Source organism: Halichoerus grypus, chromosome 2, assembly GCF_964656455.1.
Source record: "Halichoerus grypus chromosome 2, mHalGry1.hap1.1, whole genome shotgun sequence".
NCBI classification, from domain to species: domain Eukaryota; kingdom Metazoa; phylum Chordata; class Mammalia; order Carnivora; family Phocidae; genus Halichoerus; species Halichoerus grypus.
This window is the reverse complement of record NC_135713.1, coordinates 129,872,908-129,899,529: the sequence shown is the minus strand read 5'-3', so window position 1 is coordinate 129,899,529 and position 26,622 is coordinate 129,872,908. Positions and strand designations below refer to the sequence as shown.

General features: G+C 38.7%; 1 protein-coding gene and 1 long non-coding RNA gene across 4 annotated transcripts in view; one reads left to right on the top strand and one right to left on the bottom strand.

Annotated features, from left to right (window-relative positions):
- The window catches only part of LOC118546518 (uncharacterized), a 69,708-nt gene extending 47,005 nt beyond the window's left edge, over positions 1 to 22,703 (bottom strand). Inside the window, exon 1 of the long non-coding RNA XR_013445850.1 lies at positions 22,344 to 22,703. This is a non-coding gene — a long non-coding RNA (uncharacterized LOC118546518). The remainder of the gene's footprint in view (positions 1 to 22,343) is intronic.
- A 384-nt stretch (positions 22,704 to 23,087) lies between these two features.
- The window catches only part of SLC12A2 (solute carrier family 12 member 2), a 104,627-nt gene continuing 101,092 nt past the window's right edge, over positions 23,088 to 26,622 (top strand). For 2 of the 3 annotated variants that reach the window (XM_036072325.2, XM_036072324.2), the window contains exon 1: positions 23,090 to 24,349. In XM_036072325.2, coding sequence (XP_035928218.1) covers positions 23,615 to 24,349 — 735 coding nt within the window. In that variant the 5' untranslated portion in view covers positions 23,090 to 23,614. Of the gene's footprint in view, positions 24,350 to 26,622 lie in introns of all 3 variants that reach the window. The other variant, XM_078067555.1, reaches the window with a different exon arrangement.

Below are 26,622 nucleotides of genomic sequence, written 5' to 3'. Positions count from 1 at the left end.
TAACCCCCTTCTCAAAATCATCCATATGCCAGATTGGCATATTTTATGGTGGCATATTCTGAATTCTTTCCGAAGGAAGTCCTCCTTTGTGACTGTAAACTGTAAGGACAATGTCAGGAATGGCTTATGGCATTTTATTACCACATGAAGGAATTTTTCGCCAATAGAAGAAAAACCATGTTAATATGCAAGGAGAAACAGAATCTAGAGTTGGAGAAAGAGCCCTGGTTTTCATTCAATAAATATTTATTTATTATGTGTCTTGGCTGGTGACAGATGACTGATATTGAGTCCCTGGATCAATCACTAGAGTTTCTACTAGAAGTTCTGTAGTACTAGCTTAAGTATTTCATTCCATTTTGAGTCTGGTTTCTATTGCTTGCAACCAAAAGTGTCCTGAAAAAACATTTTTGTAACATCAGAACCAATTTTTGAAGTCATAGAATAGCTCACCGCTTCCCAACTCCTATTCTTCCAACCACAGCTTCAAAATCTTTTTCTTTTTTGTGAAATATAATGTATACAGAAAAGTACACAAAACACTATGTGTAACCACCACCCAACTCAAGATATAGAATTTTATTAGCAACCCAGATGCTCGCTTGTACTGTTTTCCAATCATTAATTCCTATGCACCCATTGAAGGTAACCAGTGTTCTGACTAGTGGTAATCAGGTTCCTTACATTTTCTTACAGGCTTACAACTTAAGTGTGGATGCCTAAAATATAAAATTTTGCCTGTTTTTGAATTTTACATGATGGGAATCACATAGTATGCATGTGTTGTATTTGGCTTCTCTCTACATTTGTGAGATCCATCAATGTTCTTGCATGTAGCTGTAACTCATTCATTTTTATTGCTGTATAATATCTTATTGTATGACTATGTGACAGGTTACTTATTCATTCTACTGTTGATAGACATGTGAATTATTTCCACTTTTTGGCTACTGTGAATAATGCTGCTGTGGACATACTTGTGCGTATCTCTTCATACACATGGGCAAGCATTTCTGTTGGGTATGTATCTATCAGGAGAATCACAGATTATTGAATATAATTATAGTCAACTTTAGGAAATACTGTCAACCTGGTTTCCAAAGTGGGTTTAACTGTCTATATTCCCTCCAGCAATGGAAAAGAATTTCTTTTGCTCTACATCCTCACCAAGACTTGACATTAGCTGCCTTTTTAAGTGTCCCTATCCAGTTAGGTGTGCAGAAATTTCATTTTGGTTTTAATCAAAATTAACATGATTACTAATGAAATTAAGTACTGATAGTTTACTGGCCATTTGGATACCTCTTTGTTCAGGTCTTTTGCCCACTTTTCTACTGTGTTGTTATAGCATTTTCATATTGATTTGTAGGGAGATTCTCTGTGTATCTAAATAAAACCTGTTTTTTATCATATGTGTTGCAAATACATTTTCCCAGTTTGTCTTGACTTTTCACTCTCTTAATGGTATATTTCAATGAACAGAAGCTCTTAATTTTAATGTAGTCTTACCAACCTTTGCCTTTACAATAAGGGTTGTGTGTGTGTGTGTGTGTGTGTGTGATGTTTAAGAAATCAGTCCCTACCATGAGTTCATAAAAGTACTCTCCTTTATTATTTTCTGGAAGAATTATTATGGCTCTTACATTTAGATGTAATATCCCACTGAGTTGATTTTTGTGTAAAATGTAAGGAAAGGATCACTTATTTTCTTTTCTATGTGGAAATTCCCTTGTGCAGTACCATATAACGAGAAGACCCTTCTTCCTCCACTATATTGCAGTGGCATGTTTTTTTGTAAACGAAGTGCATGTGTGTGTGTGGGTGTCTGGGATCTCTATTCTATTTCATAGGTCTATTTTGTACCAATACTTCGTAGCCTTAATTACAATAACTTTCTCATAAGTCAAAATATCGACTCAAGTCCTTCCACCTGTTCTTCATGTGTATTTTGGCTATTCTTAACTTTCTGTATTTCCGTAAGTATTGTAGAGTCAGCCTATCACTTGTGCTGCTCCCCACTTAAGTCTCCCCTAAAACAAAGCTGGTTAGGATTCTTATTGGAATTATACTGATCCAATAGATGAACTCAGGAAGAAATAACTTGTTTATAACATTATAGTCTTGCAGTCTATGGGCATAATATACCCTTCTGCAGGATTTCTTTAATGGCTCCAATAAAATGTGATAGTTTTCTGTGTGGTGGGCTTGCACATCTTTAGTTAGATCTAATCCATGGTTCTTTTTAATGCTGTTTTAAATAGTAACATTTTATTTTATTTTGATTTTATTTATTTATTTATTTGAGAGAGAGAGAGAGAGTGAGTGAGCGAGTGTGAGAGTGGTGGGGAGGAGGGTGGAAGGGCAAATGGGGAGGATAAAAGATAGAGAGGATAGAGAACCTCAAGCAGACTCCTTGTTGAGCTTACAACCCAATGCCGGGCTCAATCTCCTGACCCCAAGATCATGACCTGAGCTGAAATCAAGAGTCTGATGCTTAAACGACTGAACCACCGAGGCACCCCTTAAATAATAACATTTAAAAAACTTATTTTTTCTGATTTTTTGCCAGTACATAGAAATGCAGTTGATTTTTGTATATTGAGTGTAAATCTAGCAAACTTGCTAAACTCACCTTATATTTCTTATACTGTATCTGTAAATCCTCTTAGATTTTCTACAATCACATGCATATTGACTATGAACAATAACGGTTTCAGTTCTTCAAGTACTTATTTATTCATTCATTCATTCATTTTATTTATTTGTTTTACTGGCTAGAATTCCAATACAATGTTGAATAAAAGTATTCAACATAATAACATCAATGCAATGTAATAAAAATATGATATTCTTATTTTGTTTCCTATCTTAAAGGGGGGCTTTCAATATTTTAAGTATAATGTTTAACGTAGGCTTTTTACTAATGTTTTATCGTATGAAAGATGTTCCTTCTACTTCTAGTTTACAAAGTGTTTTATTCACAAATAGATGTTGAATTTTATCAAACACCTTTTCTGCATCTATTAAGCTTATGATACAATTAATTATTCTCCTTTATTCAATTAATTTGGTTATTTATACTGATTGCATTTCTAATATTAACTCAATGTTTAATTCATGAAATAAACCCAGTTTGGTCATCATGCATAATCTTTTGCATTAATATTGATATATTATCTATGTGTGAGGTAGGTTTTTAATTTCCTTTCTCATTATCTGCTTATAAGGTCTGAGTATCAAGATTACTCTGGCTTCAGAAAACAAGTTGATGTTTCCTCTTTTTGTCTTCTCTGAAAGATCTTGTGTAAGATTGGCATACTGCATGTTTGGTAGAAGCCTGGCTCTAGAATTTTCTTGCCAGTGTAGTGATCTATTGTCAAGTTGGCTAATCTTGTTCACATCTTCTACACTCTTGCCGATCACATATACACACACAATTTTTAAATCTGTTTGTTCTGTTACTGAGAGAGGTGTGTTAAAATTTTCTGATTTTGAATTTTAGTTCTTTAGTTACATCAATTTATGCTTCATATATTTTGATGCTGTATAATTATACATAAATATTTTATATCTTCATGGTAAGTTAAAATGCTTATTATTATGAAGCATACATTTTATCTCTAATAATGCCTTTTACCTTAAAGTGTGTTTTCTCTAATGTTTATACCACTATCTTAGCATCCCTTTGGTAAGTGTTTGCATTTTTTTCATCCTTTTATTCTTTTTGCATCTCACATTTTATTTTATTTTTTTTAAGATTTTATTTATTTATTTGACAGAGAGAGACAGCGAGAGCAGGAACACAAGCAGGGGAAGTAGCAGGAACACAAGCAGAGGGAGAAGCAGGCTTCCACGGAGCAGGGAGCCCAATGCTGGGCTCCATCCTAGGACCCTGGGATCATGACCTGAGCTGAAGGCAGATGACTGAGCCACCCAGGCGCCCAGCATCTCACATTTTAAATATCATGTTTGTAAACAGCACAACCTTTTGTCTTTTAATGAAGTATTTAGCTCTTCTACATGTAATGCAATTAATGATATACTTGTGCTTAAAAACCACCACTTTATGTAGTGCTTTCTGTTTATCTTGTATCTCCTTTCAGCCTTCATTTGGATTTTTAATTTTATTTTGCCCTTATATTAACTTGAAGGTTATATACTCTTTTACTATTTCTTTTTAACAATTTTCCTAATGATTAGAACTCATATGATTGACTTAGCAAAGTCTACCATTATTTAATAGATTCACCCTCTTCTGAGACAAGGGAAAGTCCTTAGAAAACTCAACACCTTCCTGACTTATATGCCATTCTTGTCAGGTATTTTAATTGTCTCTATATTTCACCCCAAGACATTATTATTTTTTTTATTTTATTATGTTATGTTAATCCCCATACATCATTAGTTTTTGATGTAGTGTTCCATGATTCATTGTTTGTGCATAACACCCAGTGCTCCATGCAGCACGTGCCCTCTTTAATACCCATCACCAGGCTAACCCATCCTCCCACCCCCATCCCCTCTAGAACCCTCAGTTTGTTTCTCAGAGTCCATAGTCTCTCATGGTTCGTCTCCCCCTCCGATTTCCCCCCCTTCATTCTTCCCTTCCTGCTATCTTCTTCTTTTTTTCATTATTATTATTATTATTGCCTTATACCATCAGTATTCTTTTATATCCTCTTCCCCCATATTTGCCACTTTCACTGTCTTTCTTTCCTTCCTGCATCTTCAACCTTCTGAAATTATTTTACATCTACCTAGAGAACTCTTTTCAGTATTTCCTTTAAGTCAGGTCTGATAGCGAATTCTCTTAATTTTTGTTTGTATGAAAACATAATTTTGAAAGGATATTTTCATTGGATATATAATTCTGGTAGTTATTTACCATCAGCATTTTGAAAATGGCATTCAATTGTTTTCTGGCTTATTTATTTTTATTAAGATGTCACCTCTTGGAAAGCAGTTGAGTAGTTGTTCAAAAACATAGACATAGAATTACCATATAACCCAGCAATTCCACTCCTAGGTATATACCCAACGTAACTGAAAACAGGTATTCAAACAGACACTTGCACACCACTGTTCAGAGTAGCATCATTTGTAACGCCAAAAGGTGCAGACAACCTATGTGTGTATCAAAAAATAGATGAATAAACAAAATGTGGTACACTTACAATGAAATATTTTCACTCATGAAAATTAATGAAGTTCTGATGTATGCTACAGACTCGATAAGCCCTGAAAGTATGCTAAGTAAAATAAGCCAGTCACAAAAGGACAAACATGGTATGATTCCATTTATATGGAATATTTGTAATGAGCAATTTTATAAAGACAGAAAGTACAACAGACATTACCAGGGTTGGGGGAAGACGAGAAATGGAGAGTTATTTTTTAATGGGTACAGAGTTTTGGTTCGAGATAATGAAAAGTTCTACAAATGAAAAGCAGTAATGGTGGCACAGTATTATGAATGTCATTAATGTCCCTGAATTCTAGATTTAAAAATAGTTAAAACGGTAAATTGTATGTTATATATATTTTACAACAATGAAAAAAAATGTCAGCTCTCAGACCAGTTGTTGCACTTTTGTGCAATCCTTGTTTTTTTCCCCTGGCTGCTCTAAAATGTTCCCCTTGTTTTTAGTTTTCAGCTTTTTTTTTTTTTTTTTTTTCTTTGATGTAAAGTCTTATTTTTGCTCTTCTTGCCTATAGTTCCTAGCCACCCTGAAACTGGAGCGTCATGTATTTATTAGCTTTGAAAAGTTCTTGGTTATTATCTCTTCAAACATGGTTTTTTTCCTCTCTTCCTTCCCTTGCTTTCTGGGAATCTCCAAGAATCTGAGACCTCCCTAGATTTTCTAAGTCCCTCACACTTTACCTATTTCCCATCCTTTTCTCTCTCTAAACTTTATTTTGGATATTTTCTTTAATTTTACTAATTTTCATTTCAACCGTCTCCAAGTTTTCCATGCTTCATTCTGCATATTTTCTTGTGACATATATTCCACTTCACAAATTCTCAACATGATGAATCTGATCATTCAGTTCTAATTTCAATTATATTTTCAATTCTAGAATATCAACTTGCTTTTTAATTTATAAAATTTCAATATTTTTTAAAGATTTATTTATTTATTTTAGAGAGAGAGTGAGAGTGGGGAGGAGGGGCAGAGGGAGAGGAAAAGAATCTCAGGCAGACTCCATGCCCAGCACAGAGCCGGACACAGGGCTTGATCCTTGGTCCCTGAGCCAAAACCAAGAGTGGATGCAGGGCTTGATCCCTTGTCCCTGAGATCATGACCTGAGCCAAAACCAAGAGTGGACGCTTAACCAACTGACTGAGCCACCCAGGCACTCCTATAAATTTTAAATCTTTTATCCTCACAAAAAGTGTAATTGGATAAATAGAGCATGTGCCTGTTAACTCCAATATGTAAAAGTCCCTATGTAACTCTTCTACTGTTTCTATTGTTTTGTAACACATTTATTTATTTATTTTTATCCCTGTTGTCTTGCTCCATCCCACAAAATTGTTGGTAAAAATAACTTGAGGCCTAGGATGCTGTTATCTTTCTCAAGAGATTTACAATGCATTACTCCAAGTTTCTGGGAATACTGGCAATCCAGGATCACCTCCAGGATCACAGACATGATTTAAAGCTGGTGGTTGTCCTTGGAAATGCTTATCTTCTTTATGGTTCTCATTTTCTTCTAAGCTGTAATGCTTGGTTCCCAGCCTGATGATGAACAAGTAGTTCACCACTGTCCCTGCTTGGTGGGCCCTGGATTCTCAGCTCTACGCCTTTAAGGGCTTATTCTAGGCTGCAAAACCATGGGCCAGCCACTTCATTTCTTTTTTTTTTTTTAAAGATTTTTATTTATTTATTTGACAGAGAGAGAGACACAGCGAGAGAGGGAACACAAGCAGGGGGAGTGGGAGAGGGAGAAGCAGGCTTCCCACCGAGCAGGGAGCCCGATGTGGGGCTCGATCCCAGGACCCTGAGATCATGACCTGAGCCGAAGGCAGACGCTTAACAGCTGAGCCACCCAGGCGCTCCAGCCACTTCATTTCTTTCCCTAGGGGAAAAGCAGCCCCATTACCTAGCCATTTCCCTAGTTCTCATCCCTCCCCCAAATCCCAGCCTGGTAATTCATTATTGTTAACTGTGAGATGCCCACATGCTTTTTTTAAATTCTTAAATAGCTTTTTAAGTTGTCCTAGAAGGTTGACTAAAATTGTCTAACATATCAATACTAGATGACCAATTTAGACCCAATGTTTCATATGCTTAGAGAAATTCTTTTCACACAAAACAAGAACCTCTTGGGTCAACCTCTGCTTTCAGAGGAATAAATTCTACATTTTTAGAATAAACCCTCCCAAAAACACAATGTAAATTTTTACTGTGAGCACTGTGTCATAGAAGGGACAAGTTGCGTGTCAACTACCGTTAGTATCAAAAAAATCAGAGCTATTTGGCTCACAAATCAACTGATTGCCAAGAGTGAGGGTGAGGATGAAAATGTTCCAGAAAAGCCACTTAGGAAAACACTGCTTTTTCTTTTTATTATCTAATTAATTTTGCATATTTTATTTCCCAGCAGATATGCAGCAGCACAAGCTTCATTTTATCATCAGTCATTTAAAAGCATGGGTGAAAAGCAACCCGTAATAATTAGGTTCTGAGGAACTTGCTGGGAAAGCAGAAGAGTCATTTAATCCCATGTTCAACATCGGAGGCCCATCAGGGCTCTACAACAGCAACATATGGCCCCTTGGTGAGATCGAGCCCAAAGACTGTTTTGGTATGGCCTACAAACTATGAATGGCTTTTATATTTTTAAAGGACCACGCGCACACACACACACACACACAAAGAAATCAAAGAAGCATATGTAATAGATATCATATATTATCTAACTCTTTACAGAAAAAGTTTACTGATCCCTATTCTATATCATCTTGTCAAGACTTATGAAGATTCTGAGAATTTTACCCTATTTGCAAGCTAACAGTTTAGCCTGCTATAGTTTCTTGGATGGTGGCAGAAGACATGAGACCCTACGGTCAGAAACAAAAGACTTTATTTTTCACAGTAATAGCAGTCAGAGATAATCAGCATTTGCATCAGTTCCCTAAGCCCCAATTCCCACAAGGCAACATGAAGAGAACCAGGTAAAACCTACACATACAGTGTCTATGTTACAAGAGAGGAATTTAGGGAACCTGAGCCTAGGGAACCTGAACCTTCTATAATGGGCAGTGAGCATACCTGCTCTCTGCTCCCAGGGAGACATTATCTCAATCTTCAAAGGCTGGTTGCTATACAAACATTAAAAAAAAAAAAAAAGTCTGCAACAAGGCAATGTCCAAAAGATCCATGGAGAATTGTCTCTCAATAAATCTAAACTTGTTATCTACAGCTACCACCTTTAGCTTTATCATTCCAAAAGTTGACCTGAGCCAGAAAAGTATTATTTTCAGTATTCTCTTTAAAAAGCAGAGGAAATAATATATAGAGAGATATTTCTAAAGGCAGTTTAAAATCTTAACATTTAAAAACTATTTTCAGCTACCTTGAAATTTCTGATATTGAGAAAGGTTTATTTATTTATTTTTTTGACATAATGCTTTATTGTATTTTTCTGGCACATGGATGTTTGTACACAAATATACACATTTTTTAAAAAACATACTCTATATAGTTTAAAGTTTAACAAATTTATCAATTTTATTGGCTCAAATTAGAGCCAAGATCATTTTTTAAAATGTGCTGAAACAGGACATCAAAATATTCTCTGAATTAAACAATGGTCTCATTTAAAACTGATCCGTTACAGAAGAATTTTCAAATCCTCGAGTGTTCTTCTATCTCCCTCATTAATTGCTTCATATCACCTTAATTTTTTTAATTTTATTATGTTATATTAATCACCACATACATCATTAGTTTTTGATGTAGTGTCCCATGATTCATTGTGTGCATATAACACCTAGTGCTCCATTCAGTAAGTGCCCTCTTTAATACCCATCACCAGGCAAACCCATCCCCCCACCCCCCTCCCCTCTAGGAACCTCAGTTTGTTTCTCAGTGTCCATAGTCTCTCATTGTTCGTCTCCCGCTCCGATTTCCCCCCCCTTCATTTTTCCCTTCCTACTATCTTTTTTTTTTTTTTAACATATAATGTATTATTTGTTTCAGAGGTACAGGTCTGTGATTCACAAATGGCCGACACATGAAAAAGTGCTCAACATCGCTCGGCATCAGGGAAATCCAAATCAAAACCTCAATGCGATACCACCTCACGCCAGTCAGAATGGCTAAAATTAACAAGTCAGGAAACAACAGATGTTGGCGGGGACGCGGAGAAAGGGGGAACCCTCCTACACTGTTGGTGGGAATGCAAGCTGGTGCAGCCACTCTGGAAAACAGTATGGAGGTTCCTCAAAAAGTTGAAAATAGAGCTACCCTATGACCCAGCAATTGCACTACTGGGTATTTACTCCAAAGATACAAATGTAGTGATCCGAAGGGGTATATGCACCCCGATGTTTATAGCAGCAATGTCCACAATAGACAAACTGTGGAAAGAGCCAAGATGTCCATTGACAGATGAATGGATAAAGAAGATGTGATACACACACACACACACACACACACACACACACACACACAGACAGGCACACACTGGAATATTATGCAGCCATCAAAAGGAATGAATTCTTGCCATTTGCAATGACGTGGATTGAACTGGAGGGTATTATGCTGAGCGAAATAAGTCAATCAGAGAAAGACATGTATCATGTGATCTCACCGATACTAGATTTATTTCTGATAGGGTCCAGTAACTGATAAATTATATTTACCTTCTAACTAACTTCTTAACTGAATCTTACATTTTCTTTAGTGGAGGCACAATTTAGTGTTCAGTTCAACTTTGAATACTACAGTCCAAAATGTTTCTTTAAAGCTATCCTAGAATTTAACGAGAAATACACATTTTAAACAAAGATACTTAAACATGTTAGGAACATTTTTAATGTATGATCTGACCGGTATTGTAGTTTTGTTTAATTTCTAGAATTGAAGCCAAATAAAGTAGCTTTCTCACAGCACTAGAAATGCAACAGTGTTTAAGTAAAAATTAAGATGCAGTTTAAAAAAAAACTCTTAAAGTTTAACAAGGCTATAAACTAAATAGCATTTAAATATTTAACAAGATGCATTTATTGAAAACAATAAGCTTTTGATATTCAGAATCTTTTAGAAAATCTTTAAATGACAGACCTGAGATAGTTACAATTCCCTCAGTCCAATATGAAACTTTCTTAACTTCTAAAACCCAAAGTATGAGGTCCAGTCTAAACTGGCCTGATGCTTCTATTAGCTTCTAGTAGGCCTGAGCTGAAGAACTCTGGAGAGAGCAAGAATAGTTTGAGGCAATATGGAATCTCATGTTTCCAACTAGAACTCTGGTGGCTTTGAGTTTCTAGCCTATTTACTGAACAAAAGCCAAAGATAAGATTTGATGTCATACTAACTAATTTTACAAAGTAATTTATAAAAAGCTTTAAAATATATATGAAACAAGAACATAAGCTAAAAATGTCTTGCATGGCTGGTTCCTCCCCACTACTTATAACTGTTACTATTTATTTGAACTTGTTCAGTCTCTTAGTTTAATTTGGATTAAACTAGAAGTCATTTTGGCTTAGAACTGAGTCTAAGCTAGGTTCACATAGATTATTTCTATATATGCAAATAATAACTCATTTGGATGTCCTTAAGTGTTTTGAGGATCTTCATGTATCTGTTATCTTTTAAATATTCTATTATCTATTATAGGTTTCTAAAGCAAATATAAAGTCCATATAAATCAATTTCATTTATTACAAGCCAAAGTTTATCCATGAATAAATTGTTGTAAGAGATGCTGGAACTTCTGACAGTATTTGATACAGTGTTTCAGATGAAGTGAGCACATGAAAATGAAGGAAGGTTGGAGAGAGAAGGTTGTATTCTCTAACTTTTTAGGGTATATACTTTATGTCTGATAAGATGCTGTCCCTTACTAATAATACTTTCCTACCCATTGATTTTTAGGGCCACTGAAGGGAGAAGGAAAGAGTAGTCATTTAAATGTTAACCACATTTTTGTTTGACGACCAAAACTGATTAGCTTCATCATATTCATGATCTATAGCGGTTCCTAGAAGGATGTTCACACATACATCTTTGCAAAAAAGAAAAAAAAGGCTGAGCTATTTGTGAGCTAAATTTAGCTGTCTTTATAAATTGACAAAGCAAATGACAACACATGAAATAGGCTTCTAAGCAATTTGCAAGTTATGTACAACATGAAAATTGTAAGATTAAAGCCTACGTACAAAAAAGTTATAAAGTGTAAAAACTAACCAAAATAGGAAAAGTATCTGCAACACATAATAGACAAAAATGTTAATTTCTTTAATTTGTAATAAGTTTTACAGGGAAAAAATGCAACTATCCAACAGAAAAACAGGAAAAGGATACTAAGAGGCAGTTGACAGAAAAAGGAAAACAAATGGAATCATGCTCAACTTCACTCATAATTAAATAAATGCAAACCGAATTATATTTTCAACTATCTGAACAGCAAAGTATTCTGACAATATACAGTGCTGACAAATAGTCATTGATTAAAAGGTAAATTAATACAGCTTTTTGGAGGGCAATTTTGCAGTATATATCAAAATTTAAAATGCTTATACACTATGAACCACAATTCTGTAATTACAAATGTACCCAATGAATAAGCTCTCAAATATTACAAGGTATATACATTCCAATGTATTTACGGATCCATCACTGCTAATAATAAAAACTTGGACATGACCTAAATATCCATTAATTAGTCTGCCTGGTTAAATAAATTATCATATACCCAACCAATGCAATATTATTACATTAATAATAATAATATATTAATATAACATATTATATATGACACATTATGTATTTTTATAGTGTATATTGATATATGTCATCCACATTGAGATACCTTTTAAAACTAATGACTGGAAAAGAATTGGTTTCCATCCTTTCTACATGGTATTTTAATTTTAAAATGAAATACAATACCGTAACATTTGTTTTCCTCACTCAAGAAACTTAGCAAATATCTGAAGAGATGCTAAAGAACCTTAAAAATAATACCATTCTTGGTACAAACACTTTATTGGACAACAGTTTGTCCTCCATGGTTTGTCACCTTCTATAGATAGATGATGATCTACCAAACGTAAAGAACATACCCCGTGAACCAGCAATACCCTCCTAAATACAGAACCTAATACTCACCATGACATGTATACTAAATTGTTCATGGCAGCAATGGTCACAATAGCAAAAACAAAAACTACCTGGAAACCACCAAAATATTCATTAACAGCAGAATGGCTACATCAATTGGGGTATATCAATACAAGGTAATACTATAGTGTTGTGAAAATAAATGTACTACCACACATACAACATAGATCAACTCTTCAAACATAAGCCAAAATGAAGCAAGGCACAAAAAAACCCTGCAGTATGAATCTATTTATATTCTGTTTAGGGATATATATGCATATAAAAAACCAAGGAAATGACCTCAGTCTATCTGGGAGTAGGATAAAAGGGTTGTGAGATGGAAGGGGCATACTTGGGGGCTTCTGGGGGCTGGGCAATGTTATGTTTCGTGACTTCAATGGTGGCTTATACAGATATTTGCTTTGTAATTTTTATCAAGAGGTACATATATATCTTAAACACTTCCCTATATATATGTTACATATCATAATAAAATAAAACAAAGCAGTCAAAACTATTCTGCATCAAAACCATGTTTCACATAAACCAACACTGATTCCAAAGGATATCTTATTCTAGTCGGCAAGGAGTCAAAGGATTGTAGAATGAATTCTAAAGTTTGGGCATTTATAATCCAAAAATAAAGCACAGAGAGACTGAATGTGAAACTGTGTCTAAACCATCACAATAAAAATCAGTACCAGTACTAAGAATAGATTCTGTATTTAGATGAGAAGATAGAATTTGATTCTTTCTTCATTATTACATCTTTAATATTCATTCCTAAGTCAGATATAGGTCATTCCTTTTCAAGAATATTATATTTCTTGATGAATTTATTTCATAAATTGCAAATCCTCTTAAACAATCATACTAACGTATCCTTTTTATCATCACTGCTCATATTCACCTAGCCTGCACAGAATCTGAGAGCTGAACAAGAGTACCATGCAGCATGTCCAGAGACTTAAAATCATCTAGTTAAGAAAAAAAACTCTTCTGAACTCATGCACAATATTCAAATATGTGGTAGAGATGGTGAAGGAGGAAGAAGAAAAGATTTGAATTGCTATGGCATGCGTGCAGAGCCTGCGTGCACGCGCGTGCGCACACACGCGCACACACACACACACACACACACCTTTTTATAAGGGGAAAACCCTTTTAAAATGTTAGCTATGTATTAATCTTGATGTTTCTAGGTACATTTTCAGTTTCCATGTTCAACATAACTACCATTTTAATGCTAGTATTAGGATGTTTTATAACCCTTTAAAATGCATGTTTCTACCCACTGGCAGGACTCCTCATCATAGAAAATACCAGAACTCCATAGGTTTTGGCTGTCCACATGAATGCCCAGTAAAAGATATTTCCCAACCTGCTATGCATAGCGAAGTGCCTAAATCTTGGTCAACAGGATGCAAGTGTGCATGCGCATGCGTGTGTGCGTGTGTGTATGTGTGGTGTGATGCTAAGGAAGTTGCTTGTTTTCTAATCTCTAGTTCCCCCTTCCCATTGACTGAAAACTAGCAAGAAGTGAAGCAAGTACCTCTGACCCAGAGAATGAGAGTCTCCTTCCTGATGAGAAGGCAGAGCTGCCTGGCAAGCTTGAGACATAACATTTCCTGACTGCTGTCTGAGTAAAAGATATATGTCGATCTTATTTAAACATTGAAAGTTGAGGATACTGTTGAAGTATATTCTAACTTTAGAACCTAAATACTCAGTTAAATTATTTGTAGAAAATTGTCTCATACAAAATCATTGTCTCATACAAAAGCAAAAATAAATGTTACAAGAGTTAGGGGATTAAAAATAAAACCATAAATCGAAACATATACATATTAATTTTTTGTACATGAGCTTGTAATGGCAAAGATCTGTCTAAACATTACATCAAAGGTAAAAATAACAAAGAAAAATACTGAAATACTTGACAGCAATACATTTTTTAAATAATTGAATGCTGACACTACATGAACAAAACTACAATGCAACTGACAAATGGAAGAGAACCAATTCAGTTTAAGGTTTACACATGTGGTACATAAAAAGCTCTTAAAATTGATAAACAAAAGATAGAAAAATGGCAAAGAACGTTGTATAAATACTGATTCTTGTTGCAAGCCATAGGAACCAACTATGGTCAACTTAAAGTGAATTACTGGGAAATATGAGAAAGTTAAAAGGAAGAACCGGATGCAGAAAGGACAAGAGAAGTAGTTCCAGAGGGTTTTGGTAGCATGAATTACTATACAGTTTTCTATGAGTGCTGTCACCGGAATAAATGGGCAGGTTCCTGGAAGCAGACAGGGGTGGAAGATGGCATACAGAAGGTTGGCTGGGAAGTGCTCTCAGGAGATACACCCATAAGGAAATGGGGAAGGCAGGACTGGGCAGAGGGAGAAGCAGACTCACAGGGAGGATGCAGATGAAGCCTCTGCCAGTCCCCAGGCAAGGCAGTTCTCTAGTGAGGGAAGCAGTGAGGAATGAGCAGCTAACAGCCCCAGCAACTGGACTTATTTTCTGACTTTCCATCACACCATTCAAAATTCAAAACTCTTGGGAGAGCCAGATGGCACATTTGTTAATGTGCTCTCAATTTGGCTGGGGTAGGCAAGGTCCTTGAATATTATATCCTTCAAAACTGCACATAGAGGTCATTCCCATACCCCACCAAAAAACATATGTATGCTATTACCAGAACAAGGCAGAATGGAAGCCAGACTTCCAGGATACAGCAACAGTCTACTATAGACATCAATAGGCAATTGATATATATATATATATATATACACACACATACATATACATATGTAGTATATATATGTGTATGTGTATATATATATAAATGATTTATATTATTAATAAATTTTAAAAAGTTCACCCCCACCAGCAATCAAGGATTGAAAATTAAACCATTTTTTTACTAATCAGATTGACAAAGATAAGAAGATCCTTCTCAGAATTTGTAAGGGTGGTGGAAGGCAAGCACTCAAGTACAATGCTGATAGAAGAATACATTGATATAAGCTTTAGAAAATCAATTTTGCAATGTATGCCAGAAGTTTTAAAAATACACATACCTTGCAATTTCACTTCTAGGAATTTATCCTAAGGAAATAATCAATTATGAAGACATATGCACAAAGCAATTCAGCATTGCTTGTTATATTTGTAAAGGAAGGAAATAAACTAAACATTCAAAAAATAGGATAGATTCAGTAACTTATGATAAACCCAAATGATGCAATATTATGAAGACATTAGGAATCATGCAGTTGCAAGATATTTATATATACAGAAAGATGTTCATGTTAGTGGTAAGTTTTAACAATTACAAAAGATAAAAAAAATTGTTTAAAACCAAAAGGTAAATGTTATTTTAGGATGATAGCATTATATTTCCCTTTTATTTTTCCTAGGACTTCTGTATTAAATATAGATTACTTTTATAATTAGAAAAATATCTAATTAATGGACCTCATAAATACGAACTTTTTAATTTATATTCTAGAATTTCAGGTCTTTGGAAATTGGTAGAAAAAGAATTAGACTTTTAGTGAAAATTTCTTAAAAATTTAAAAACAGTTTTTAACTAATCCAAGAGTTGACTTTTGGGGCCAGATCTGAAGTCTGATGTGATAAGCCCAGTTTTAAGTAAAAACAATTACTTGTACTGTAAAAATCTGTCTTTACCTTTACAATCATCAGTTGTTGTTTTTTTTAATTGGAATATTGTACCTAATAGTTTTGGCCCACGTTTAAAGGCAGATTAAATTGCCTGGAAAGGGCCCAGAGGAAAGTAATAAAAATAATTATGTATTTAGAAATTGGGCTCTATAATGACATGTAAGAGGAAATCATTTAGAAACTAAAACAAAAAGTAACCTTATATCTTATGGGTTACCATAACCTAGATTAGGACAAGAAGCACAAATTTGAATTATTAGAAGAATAATTTAGTCATTAGGAAGAATGTCCTATTCTTAAATAAGCATTTGAGTGTTTATTACATGTCTAATACTATGGCTATAAGAGCTTGTAATTGTTATAATGTGTTACTAAAGAAAAAAATGTTTTTTGCGGGGGCGCCTGGCTGGCTCAGTGGATGGACCATGCGACCCTTGATCTCAAGGGTTGTGAGGTCGAGCCCTGTGCTGGATGTAAAAAGCAATGTTTTTTTTTAAAGTGTCAATGGTAGAATAATTATTCTATTTTTCAAAGTAGTGGCTTACTTCATAATCCTTAAGATCTCTTCCATGTTTATGGTTTTTTTGTATTTCAGGCATCTTAAACAATTATAAAAACACATCTCAACTGTACTTACAGTTTTTTGAAAGTGAAAAACGGATTAATCATTAATGAATATAATACAGAATAGAAAATTAGAGATTTTTCATGAATAGTGAATTTAGTTATGGGATACATTGCAATATTTGACTCCATAAAGGGGTGGGGCAATTAAACTATTAGGATGTGTATTTTTTAAGTGTTGGCATGTTATGTTGTTAACCTCTATTTTTTTGTAAAGTATAGTAAATACAGTGAATACAGACAAAACATTACTATACCATACTTTAGCATGTAACATACATTTAGTATATAATGGTTTTAGTAACAAACCACTAATTTTAAAAGGGCCCAGTAAAAAGAGTAAGTGGCTTTAAGGTGAACATGGAACAAATCCTCAATCTAGGGTATTGTTTCATCTTCCAAATAAGTGGCAGGAAAATGATGCTAACAACTGCTTTAAAAAAAATTACAAACTCGGGTGCCTGGGTGGCTCAGTTGGTTAAGCGACTGCCTTCAGCTCAGGTCATGATCCTGGAGTCCCGGGATCGAGTCCCGCATCAGGCTCCCTGCTCAGCAGGGAGTCTGCTTCTCCCTCTGACCCTCCCCCCTCTCATGCTCTCTCTCTGTCTCATTCTTTCTCTCTCAAATAAATAAAATCTTTAAAAAAAAAAAAAAAATTACAAACTCTGTAATAGAAAAAAGGAGCTTACATACTAATCAAAAAAATCACTTAAATCCCTCTCAAAAACAAAACAGAAAGCAAAATTTAAAAACTAAATAGGACACACCCACAAAAAAGATACAACTTAAAAGTCTTGACTGAGTATTGTTTCTTTTTTTAATAAAATATTTAATGTTTGTATATATGAGGACTTAACATGTGTCTGATACTGTTCTAAGCACATTACAGGTAGTAAGTGATATAATCCTCATAAGTCTATGAGGTAGCTACCATTATTATCCCTAATTTACACAGGAGCAAACTGAGGCACAGAGGTCACACTAGCCCAAGTCACATGACTAGGAGCCAGGGAAGCTAAGATTCAAATCCAAGTAGTCTGGCCAAGGAGACCATGACTATAACCACTAAGCTATTTTGTAAAAGTATTTGCTTCATATATTAATATTTGACAACAATTTTGAACTTCAAAGTTCACAAATGTTCACAGCCTACAGAGTTATAAGTATTAAATCTGTGCAGACAGAAAATAATTTTCTAGTACAAAATTTGAGTGAAAAAGATTTCCTTGACTAGCTTTATTACAAATACATGCATAAGTGGAAGTGGGGAATGAAAAGAGATTGAGACTACGTTTATTTTAAATGTGTTTGCTATGAATGTACTGCTTGGGTAAGATTTAAATTCGATAAAACACTGAGCTGTCTTTTTTGAAAGCTGTAACTTACAAATATAAATTTTTAAAGAAGAATGTGATTGAGACTTGAGTAAGAAAACAAAATTATGACATTTACAGCATAAACAAGCTTCTCTAGGGTAACTTTTTTTCCATGATAGGATAATAACTTTGTCAAGAAAAAATACCATTGATCTAATCTGTATGCAGAATGCCAGCTAGTAAAAAAGGAAAACCATAACCAGGTGGAATATGAGCACACACAGCACATCCAAGTACAACTCACTGTAAAACAACAACAACAACAACAAAACCCCAAATGCTGATTTTAAAGTCTCCACGTGGTTTTGTACCTCACTTGTTCTAAATCTGCAGATATGAAGAGTTGTAGATCTAAACATAATCTATGTCTCCTTTTAGGATTTTTAGTATTTGTTAACTGAGAGGCTTGGAATAACAACCTAAGTCCCTTCTAGTCCTAAAATTCTAAGTACATTCAATACATACTAGTAAATGCATCGACACTTACAATGCCACAGGCTGACTTTTTGGCAAAAGGGGAAAGTAGGCAAAATGATGGGGGTACTCCATCCTGGCACGGACAACTAGTCTGTTTTCCTCAAGGTTAGTCTCTAAATTGACACATGGTAAATGTGATCACCAACTGTTTGCTGACAGTGAAATAACAGAGACCTCTCCTGACAGTGTCCCTAAAAGTTTCACATGCACATTTTGATTCTATCTCCTGGAACCCTTGCTCCTCCCCATTATCCTCCCATTGTGTTGGCTAATATAGGTTACTACATTCAATATATTATCACTTTTCATCTTTTTCCATCTCTTGGCCCAATTTAACTCAGCTGATCTTACTTCAAAAATGACTTCATCTGGTTCCCCTTTCATCTCTCAGGCCACTCCTTCTTTTACCTAGTTTTTACATGTTGGAATTACACAAAGCTGGACTCTAGACCTTCTTTGAACTCTATACCTATGCTGTTCAATATGGCAGCCACTAGCTCATGGGACTATTTAATAAACTCACTATTTAATAAACTCAAGAAAATAAAATTATATATTCAGTTCCTCAGTTGCACTAGGCATTTCAAGTGCTCAATAGCCACAAGTGGCTCATGGTTATTATACAGGACAGCATTAATATAGAATATTCCCACCACTGCAGAAAGTTCTTTTGTACAGTGCTGCTCTATACCATCCCCCTGAGTGATCTTACTCATGTCCATGGTGTCAGTTATCTGTTTGCAGAAGACTCACACATTTGTACTCTGTCATACAAACTTCTCCTTCGAGCCCAAGACCCATGTAGCCAGTTTCTTAACTTTTCCATTTGGATGTCTCAAAAGTACCTCAAGCCCAATATGCTCTAGACCAAATTTCTCATATTCATCTCCAAACCTGGTTTTGGAATGTTCTTTTTCTCACCAATGTTACCATCATCTAACCCCAGGTAAACAAGTTAGAAAATTCATCCTTTATTCTCCTTCATTCCTTCAATCCATTTCTAAGTCCTTTGAGTTACCTCTGAAGTATCTCTCAAATTTTTCCCTTTCCTCATCTCCCGTGTATCCCCCACAATGCAGAGTTTGATTAGTGGAGCAATCTCCCTGAATTCAAATCCTGATTTGGGCTGAGTGACCTTGGAGAAGTTACTTAATCTTTTTTCCTTGACCAAGTTTTTCATCCGTAAAACGGGGGTAATGCTATGATTTTCTTCATGGTGTTGTTGTAAGACTTAAATAAGATTATGAATGCAGAGTTTAGCACCGAATCCAGGACATAAATTCCATATAAATGTTAGCTACTAGCTAGTATCCCAAGCCTAGATTACTGAAATTGTATCCTGTCTTTCTAATTCTTGCTCCTCTCCAATCTTCTGCCCACAATATAACTAGAGAGACTTTTAGTGAAGTTAAATTTGATCATGTGCCCCTCTATCTCCCTGAAAACCCATTAATGGTTGTATAAGATGCTTTTAGAATAGATTCATCTCCTATCTCTCTGGTCCCTTGAGCTCTATGCTTTAACCAAACTGGCTGCATGTTCCTTAGCCAGGCCATGTTCAGTCCATGAGGGCTTTTGTTCACAATATTACCCTTTTTTGAACTGCCCCCCCCCCCCCCGGAAGTTATCATCCTTCAGACCTCAGCTGAAAAGTCACTTCCTCCCTCACTAAGTCTGGTCCCTCTATTTTGCATTCTCACTGTACCATGTTCCAGTCTGTCCTAGAACTTCTCAGTTTTTAACTACCCATTTATATGAGTGACTATTTATTACTACACATGTATTTGTTTCCTCCAACAGACATCTCAGACTGAGTTCCTGATATGCCTCCTACCTAAGCCTGCTCCATTCAGCATCTCCTCCACCTCAGAAAATAGCAACACTATTTTCAGTTACTCAAGCCAAAACCCTTGGATTCTCTTTTACACTCCACAACTATCAGAAAATTCTATTGCCTCCCTAGAATTCAACCATTTCTCCCCTCGCCCCCTGGCCCCTTTTCACTGCTACCCATCCTGGTCAAAGCCATATCATCGCTTCCTGGATTGCTGAGTTGCCTCTTGACACATTTCCTTGTTTCTTTCTTTAGCCCCACCATTTAGATTCTTGTGTATTTACAAGGCAGTTAGATTGATGCTTTAAATATATGTCAAATCATGTCTTTCCTCTACTCACTCTTAATAACTTGCCATCTGCTAAGGAGTTAAGTGATCTTGCCACCCAAATCCATATGTGGAAGCCCTAACCCATGTGACTACATTGGAGATAGTGCCTTTTGGAGAATAAGATTAAATGAGGTCATAAAGGTGGAGCACTGACCCGACACAACTGGTTCCCTTATAAGAAGAGACACCAGATTTCTCTCTCCACCATGTGAGGACACAGTGATAAGACAGCGGCCTGCCTGCCAGGAAGAAAGCCCTTACCAGAAGCTGACCATGCTCGCACCCTGCTTGAGACTTTTCAGCTTCCAGAACTGTAAGGAAATACATTTCTATTATTTAAACAACTCAGTCTATGGTATTGTGTTAGGACAGTCCAAACTAATATACCATCTCACTCAAATTAAAAACCAAAGTCCTTTCAAAAGCCAAAGGGGTCCATTCTGGTCTCTTATGCCCCCGATCCCTAAACTCTGACATAATTTCCCTTGATTCTCCGCATCCCTTAAGCAGGCCTATAGGCCCCACTGGCCTATATGCAATTCCAAGAACAAGTCAGGCGTGCTCTCTCACCTTGCAGTTTTTGTTTTTCTTCTGCTTGGAACACTATTTTCCCAGATATACATATCTCTCACTACCTCACTCAAATGTCACCTTCTCAGTTTCCATGACAAATTTTCCACCTCCATCTCACACACATATCCCATTCTCCTCCCTTTGAGCGCACTACTAGCAACGCTATCTATTGTATCCATTTAACTTTATTGCCTCTCTCTCCCCAGCTAGACTATGATTTCCATGAGGGAAACGACTGTCTGCTTTGCTCATTGCCATATCCCCAAACACAGAGCACCTCATGGTAAGTGCTTACCGTTTGTTCAGCTCAATGAATGTTGAATTTCAACAGCTACCAAATTAGCTACCGTACCACACAGATCAGCTACTGAGGCAGCAATGCCCCAGTAGCAACTGTACTGCCTAAAGGGCCACCTGATTTTTCTGGCCTCTCCTGGTTTTCTCCTATCACTAAAGCTGAAGAGGGACTTTAAAAACCGTGGCTACATGATCGGAGCGTGATTCCTTCCTCTCTCCATTTTTACAACAGAAATAATAAATTTAGACGAAAAGTTGCCAAGGTCGACTAAGATCACGGGTATCACAATTTCTTGAAAACTGTCTGGTTGCAACTTTCTTCACAGCATTTCCAAATAATTCTGCGAACTCTAGGGCTCTTGGGTCATACTTCCAGGGTTCAACAAAGGAGGGTGCTTATCCCCAGAAATAAAAATTTTAAAATACATAAATACAAATGAATAAAAGACGAGTGAGTGATGGAAGAAACAGTTCGTTGTCATCTGCTTTTACGTGGAGCTGATAGAATTTAGTTTAAAAATAGATTCTGCTGCTAAGAAAGTTGCAAAATCACTATATTCCCCTACATTTCACAGAAGAGAAAACAGGTCTGCAGAGGAGAGGAGGAAAACAGGAATTCTTCACAACCTAAACCACGCCGAAAGTTCCCGGTTAGTGCTCCACGGTTAGTCACGGCTCTACGGTTAGTTACTGCTGTGTATTCGCTTCTGAGCTGAGCTTCCCAGCATTTCTGGAAATGCCTCAAGTTAAGAATCGTCTTGAAACGATACGGTATCACAACTTAGCTCCCTCCTCACCTTCAAACATCACAGCTTTTTAAAATAAAGGTGTCATCGAAGTGTGGACACACCCACTGCATCTCCACGGGAGTGTTTCTGGTTATGCAAATCTAACGCGGCCAGGCGGGGAGTCGACCGCCTCAAAGGCGGCTCAGAGGAAATCCTGCCTCCCCCTAGGCTCAGGCCTGGAGTAAGCGCGGGCAGTCGCGGCCGGCCGGAGCCGCGAGCCGACCTCGCCTGGGGGCGCACCTCGCCGGCAACTCCGGAAGCACCTGCGGGCCCGACGGGAAAATCCCCGGCATCACCCACCGGAGCGGGGGGCGACCGGCAGCTCTAGCACCGCCTCGGCTACCACACGCCTGAGGTGAAGCGGCCCTGTAGCCCTGCAGCATCTCGCGAGATCTCGCCGGCTCAGCCCAAGTACTGCGAGCTCAGAACTTAAAAAAAAAAAAAAAAAATTAAAAAAAAAAAAAAGAAAAAGAGGAGAGAGATTGGAGAGAGAGAGAGAGAGAGCTCCTGAAGCCTCCGCGGTGGTGGCAACTGCCGCGGGCGCATCAGCAGTCGGCGTGCGCCGAGGCAGGACTCCTGCGCCCGTTCGCCCGCCGGGCTGGGCGCCGTCCGCAGCGGGCTCTGCCGAGGCCTGGGCCGCCGGCCCACTGACGTGCAGCCCCAGGGGCGGGGAGAGAGGGAGGCGGCCGGGGGGCCCTCTCCTCTTCGCCGCAAAGGGGGCGGGGGAAGGAGGTGGAGGGGTGGGAGGAGGGCGACGGAAGAGGAGGTAGCGGCGCGGAGATCCCGGCGACGGCGGTGAGGCGGCACGGCGCCGCGCCTGCTCCCTGATCGCGCTGCTTGTGCTGCTCGCGCTGCCGGAGGCCCGGCGCGGACTGGACGGACGCGATCCTCGCGCAGGCAGCTCTAGCGTGGGGTCTGGCAGAAGCCCGGGAGGGCCGGCCCGCCGAGGGAGCGCCTGCCGCGCGACACTGCGGGACCGCGGGTGGGCGGGCTGAGGGGCGGAGGAGCCGCCGACCCCGCCTCCCGCGTGCTGCTGCCGGAGCCGCCACCGCTGCGGCCCCGCGGAGGCTTTAAACAGCGGGGCCCGCCCCGCGCCCACTGCACTCGCGCGCCGACTCGGCTGCCGGCTGTGTTTGTGCCGGTCCGGGCTAGCGGCGGCGGGCGGGCGGAGGGGCGAGCGATTCCGTCACCTGGCGTTGCGGCCGCGGGCACCGCCGGCGGAGGGCGTGCAGCCCGCGACGTCCGCCAGGCTCTCGGAGTCTGCCGGGGGTCGGGCGGCGATGGAACCGGGGCCCACGGCGCCCTCCTCAGGCGCCCCGAGGCTGGCCGGGGTCGGGGAGACGCCGCCAGCTGCCGCGCTGGCCGCCGCCGGGGTGGACCTGCCCGGCACGGCCGTGTCCTCAGTGTCAGAGGATGCTGCGGCCGCGAGCCGGGGCGGTGGCGGGGTCCGCGGTGAGGGCGCCGCGGCGGCCGGGGACGGACTGGGCAGACCCTTGGGGCCCACCCCGAGCCAGAGCCGCTTCCAGGTGGACCTCGTTTCCGAGAACGCGGGACGGACTGCGGCGGCTGGGGCCGGGGCTGGGGCCGGGGCTGGGGGTAAGGAGACCCCAGCGGACGGGAAAGCTAGCGGCGAAAGCGGGCCAGGCAAGGGCAGCGAGGAAGCCAAGGGCCGCTTCCGCGTGAACTTCGTGGACCCGGCTGCCTCTTCATCTGCTGACGAGAGCCTGTCGGAAGCGGCGGGGGTCGGAGGCGACGGGCCCAACGTGAGCTTCCAGAACGGCGGGGACACAGTGCTGAGCGAGGGCAGCAGCTTGCACTCGGGAGGTGGCGGCGGCAGTGGGCACCACCAGCACTACTACTATGATACCCACACCAACACTTACTACCTGCGCACCTTTGGCCACAACACCATGGACGCCGTGCCCAGGATCGATCACTACCGGCACACCGCAGCGCAGCTGGGCGAGAAGCTACTCCGGCCCAGCCTGGCTGAGCTCCACGATGAGCTGGAAAAGGTGAGCTCTCCCAGCACTCCCTCATTCCCAAGCGCTGGTCCTCCGGTCCTCGCTGACCGCGGGATGTGGCCGCCGGCTCGCCACGGGTGAGGTGGCGGGAATGGACGTGCGCGACCCGTGGCATTCTGCAGTCAGCTGTCAAGGGTGGGATTGCGGAGGAATGTAACTTAATCTCTTAAAAGTTTGCAGCGGGTTAAGCTAGTTAGGTAACAGAAGAGAGACTGCATTTAACAATCTTCACCATCCACTTGTGTATCTGGTGTATGTTTTCTTTCTCACCCACGCTTAACAGTCACCATCCCTCTGAATGACAGTTGTGCTTGTGGGCCCCGAGAAGGGAGTGTGCGGGAGGTTTAGGTGAGGATGGCTCTGGGGAGAGAGTGGAGAGCACCTACCATCTTTTTAGATGTCCTTTTTAAAGGTTGTGTTGTATGGTTTATGTATACCTAATAGGGGTCCCGAGAGTGGGAACAGTAGTGTTTGAAAAGAAAATCTTAACAGGGTGTGTTTGTGGTCTATGAATTATTAAAGCTCAATTACTGCTGTCTTGAATATGCAAAGGATTATACAAATCTTAGGATACCCTGTTGCTGATAATGGCATAAATCTATTTTTTATTATTATAAACTTTTTGGGCAAGGACTATATAAAAAGTTGGGGGGCAAAGTGTAAAATAGGGGGAGGGGAAAGAAAGAGAAACAAGAGAATTTTTTTTTTCCCCCTGTGGAGGAGGTCTAGATTGAAAGACATTCTGGGGTCTTGCGTAAGTAGTTATACTTTTGTGAACAGAAAACCATCCCTAAAAGTCTACTGGTTTCCATAATTCTATTTTTTATGGCCACATCCAATTTATATTTCTTCAGGGTGTAAAATTATTATTTTGAGATAATTTCAGTGCTTTTGAAATTTGATTAATATTTAACTTTTATGAGTTGGGATTACTTGACGCCTGCTTTAACAAATGTAAAATGATTACGTTGATGAAATTTTGTGAATGCAAAGAGTTGGTACCACCTGGGCTGAGATGTGATAGTGTGGAAAAGTTTAAATACAGAAAGTATGTAATTTCTTCAGATGTGATTGTTTGATCTCATACACTCATTTTATACAAGACTGTACTTGTCCTAGTGTTTGATAATGTAACATTCATACAGTTTGAAATAATTACAGAGGTCCCAATCCTTACAGCTTACTGATTCTTTAAAAGCCTGACATCATTTAGCTTTGGATAATACTACTTCTGTTACTCCATTATGGTAGTTTGTCATATCAGAAGACAAACAATTTTTAAAACATTTATACTCTTGTAGTTTCTTTCAAATTTATTTTTATCCTAACCAAACTCCAAATCTCTGTAAAGTAGATGTATAGCTGGTAATTTCCCTTTTATTATGGCATTTTTATTATTAAAAATATCATATGCTATATTTCAGATTGATTGCACCAAAGCTGAATAGTTAAGTAGTAAGGCAGTCTATATTTACCCATAAGTTTTTAAAAGGGTTTTTGAATTGAAGGATATTATATACCTTGAACTTGTAAACATCCTAGGAAAGTTTTTGTTATTCTAAATTCTATGAACAACAAAGCACTTCAAGTTCTCCAAAACTTGAGGGTTTTTTGTTTGGGTGTTTTTGATCAGTTTATAGTGTCTTTTTTTTTTTTTTTTTTTTTAAAGATTTTATTTATTTATTTGACAGAGAGAGAGACACAGCGAGAGAGGGAACACAAGCGGGGGAGTGGGAGAGGGAGAAGCAGGCTCCCCGCAGAGCAGGGAGCCCGATGCGGGACTCGATCCCAGGACCCCGGGATCCTGACCTGAGCCGAAGGCAGTCGCCCAACCGACTGAGCCACCCAGGCGCCCCATGATCAGTTTATAGTGTCTTAAAAAGAAAACTTGTATTGTTAGCTGTAGAGTTGAAACAACTACCCAACCTGTGAGCCTCATCTTCCTCAGCTTTGGGGTTATTTTGAAGATTAGAAAAGAAAAGAACATCAAGGCCCATGTTCAGTGCCTAGAAAATAATGGCTTATGTAGTTATTATTATTTTTTTCTGCATTTATTTTTTTCTATTTTTTTAATTAACATATAATGTAATATTTGTTTCAGGGGTACAGGTCTGTGATTCATCAGTCTTACACAATTCACAGTGCTCACCATAGCACATACCCTCCCCAGTGTCTATCACCCAGCCACCCCATCCCTCCCACCCCCCACCACTCCAGCAACCCTCAGTTTGTTTCCTGAGATTAAGAGTGTCTTATGGTTTGTC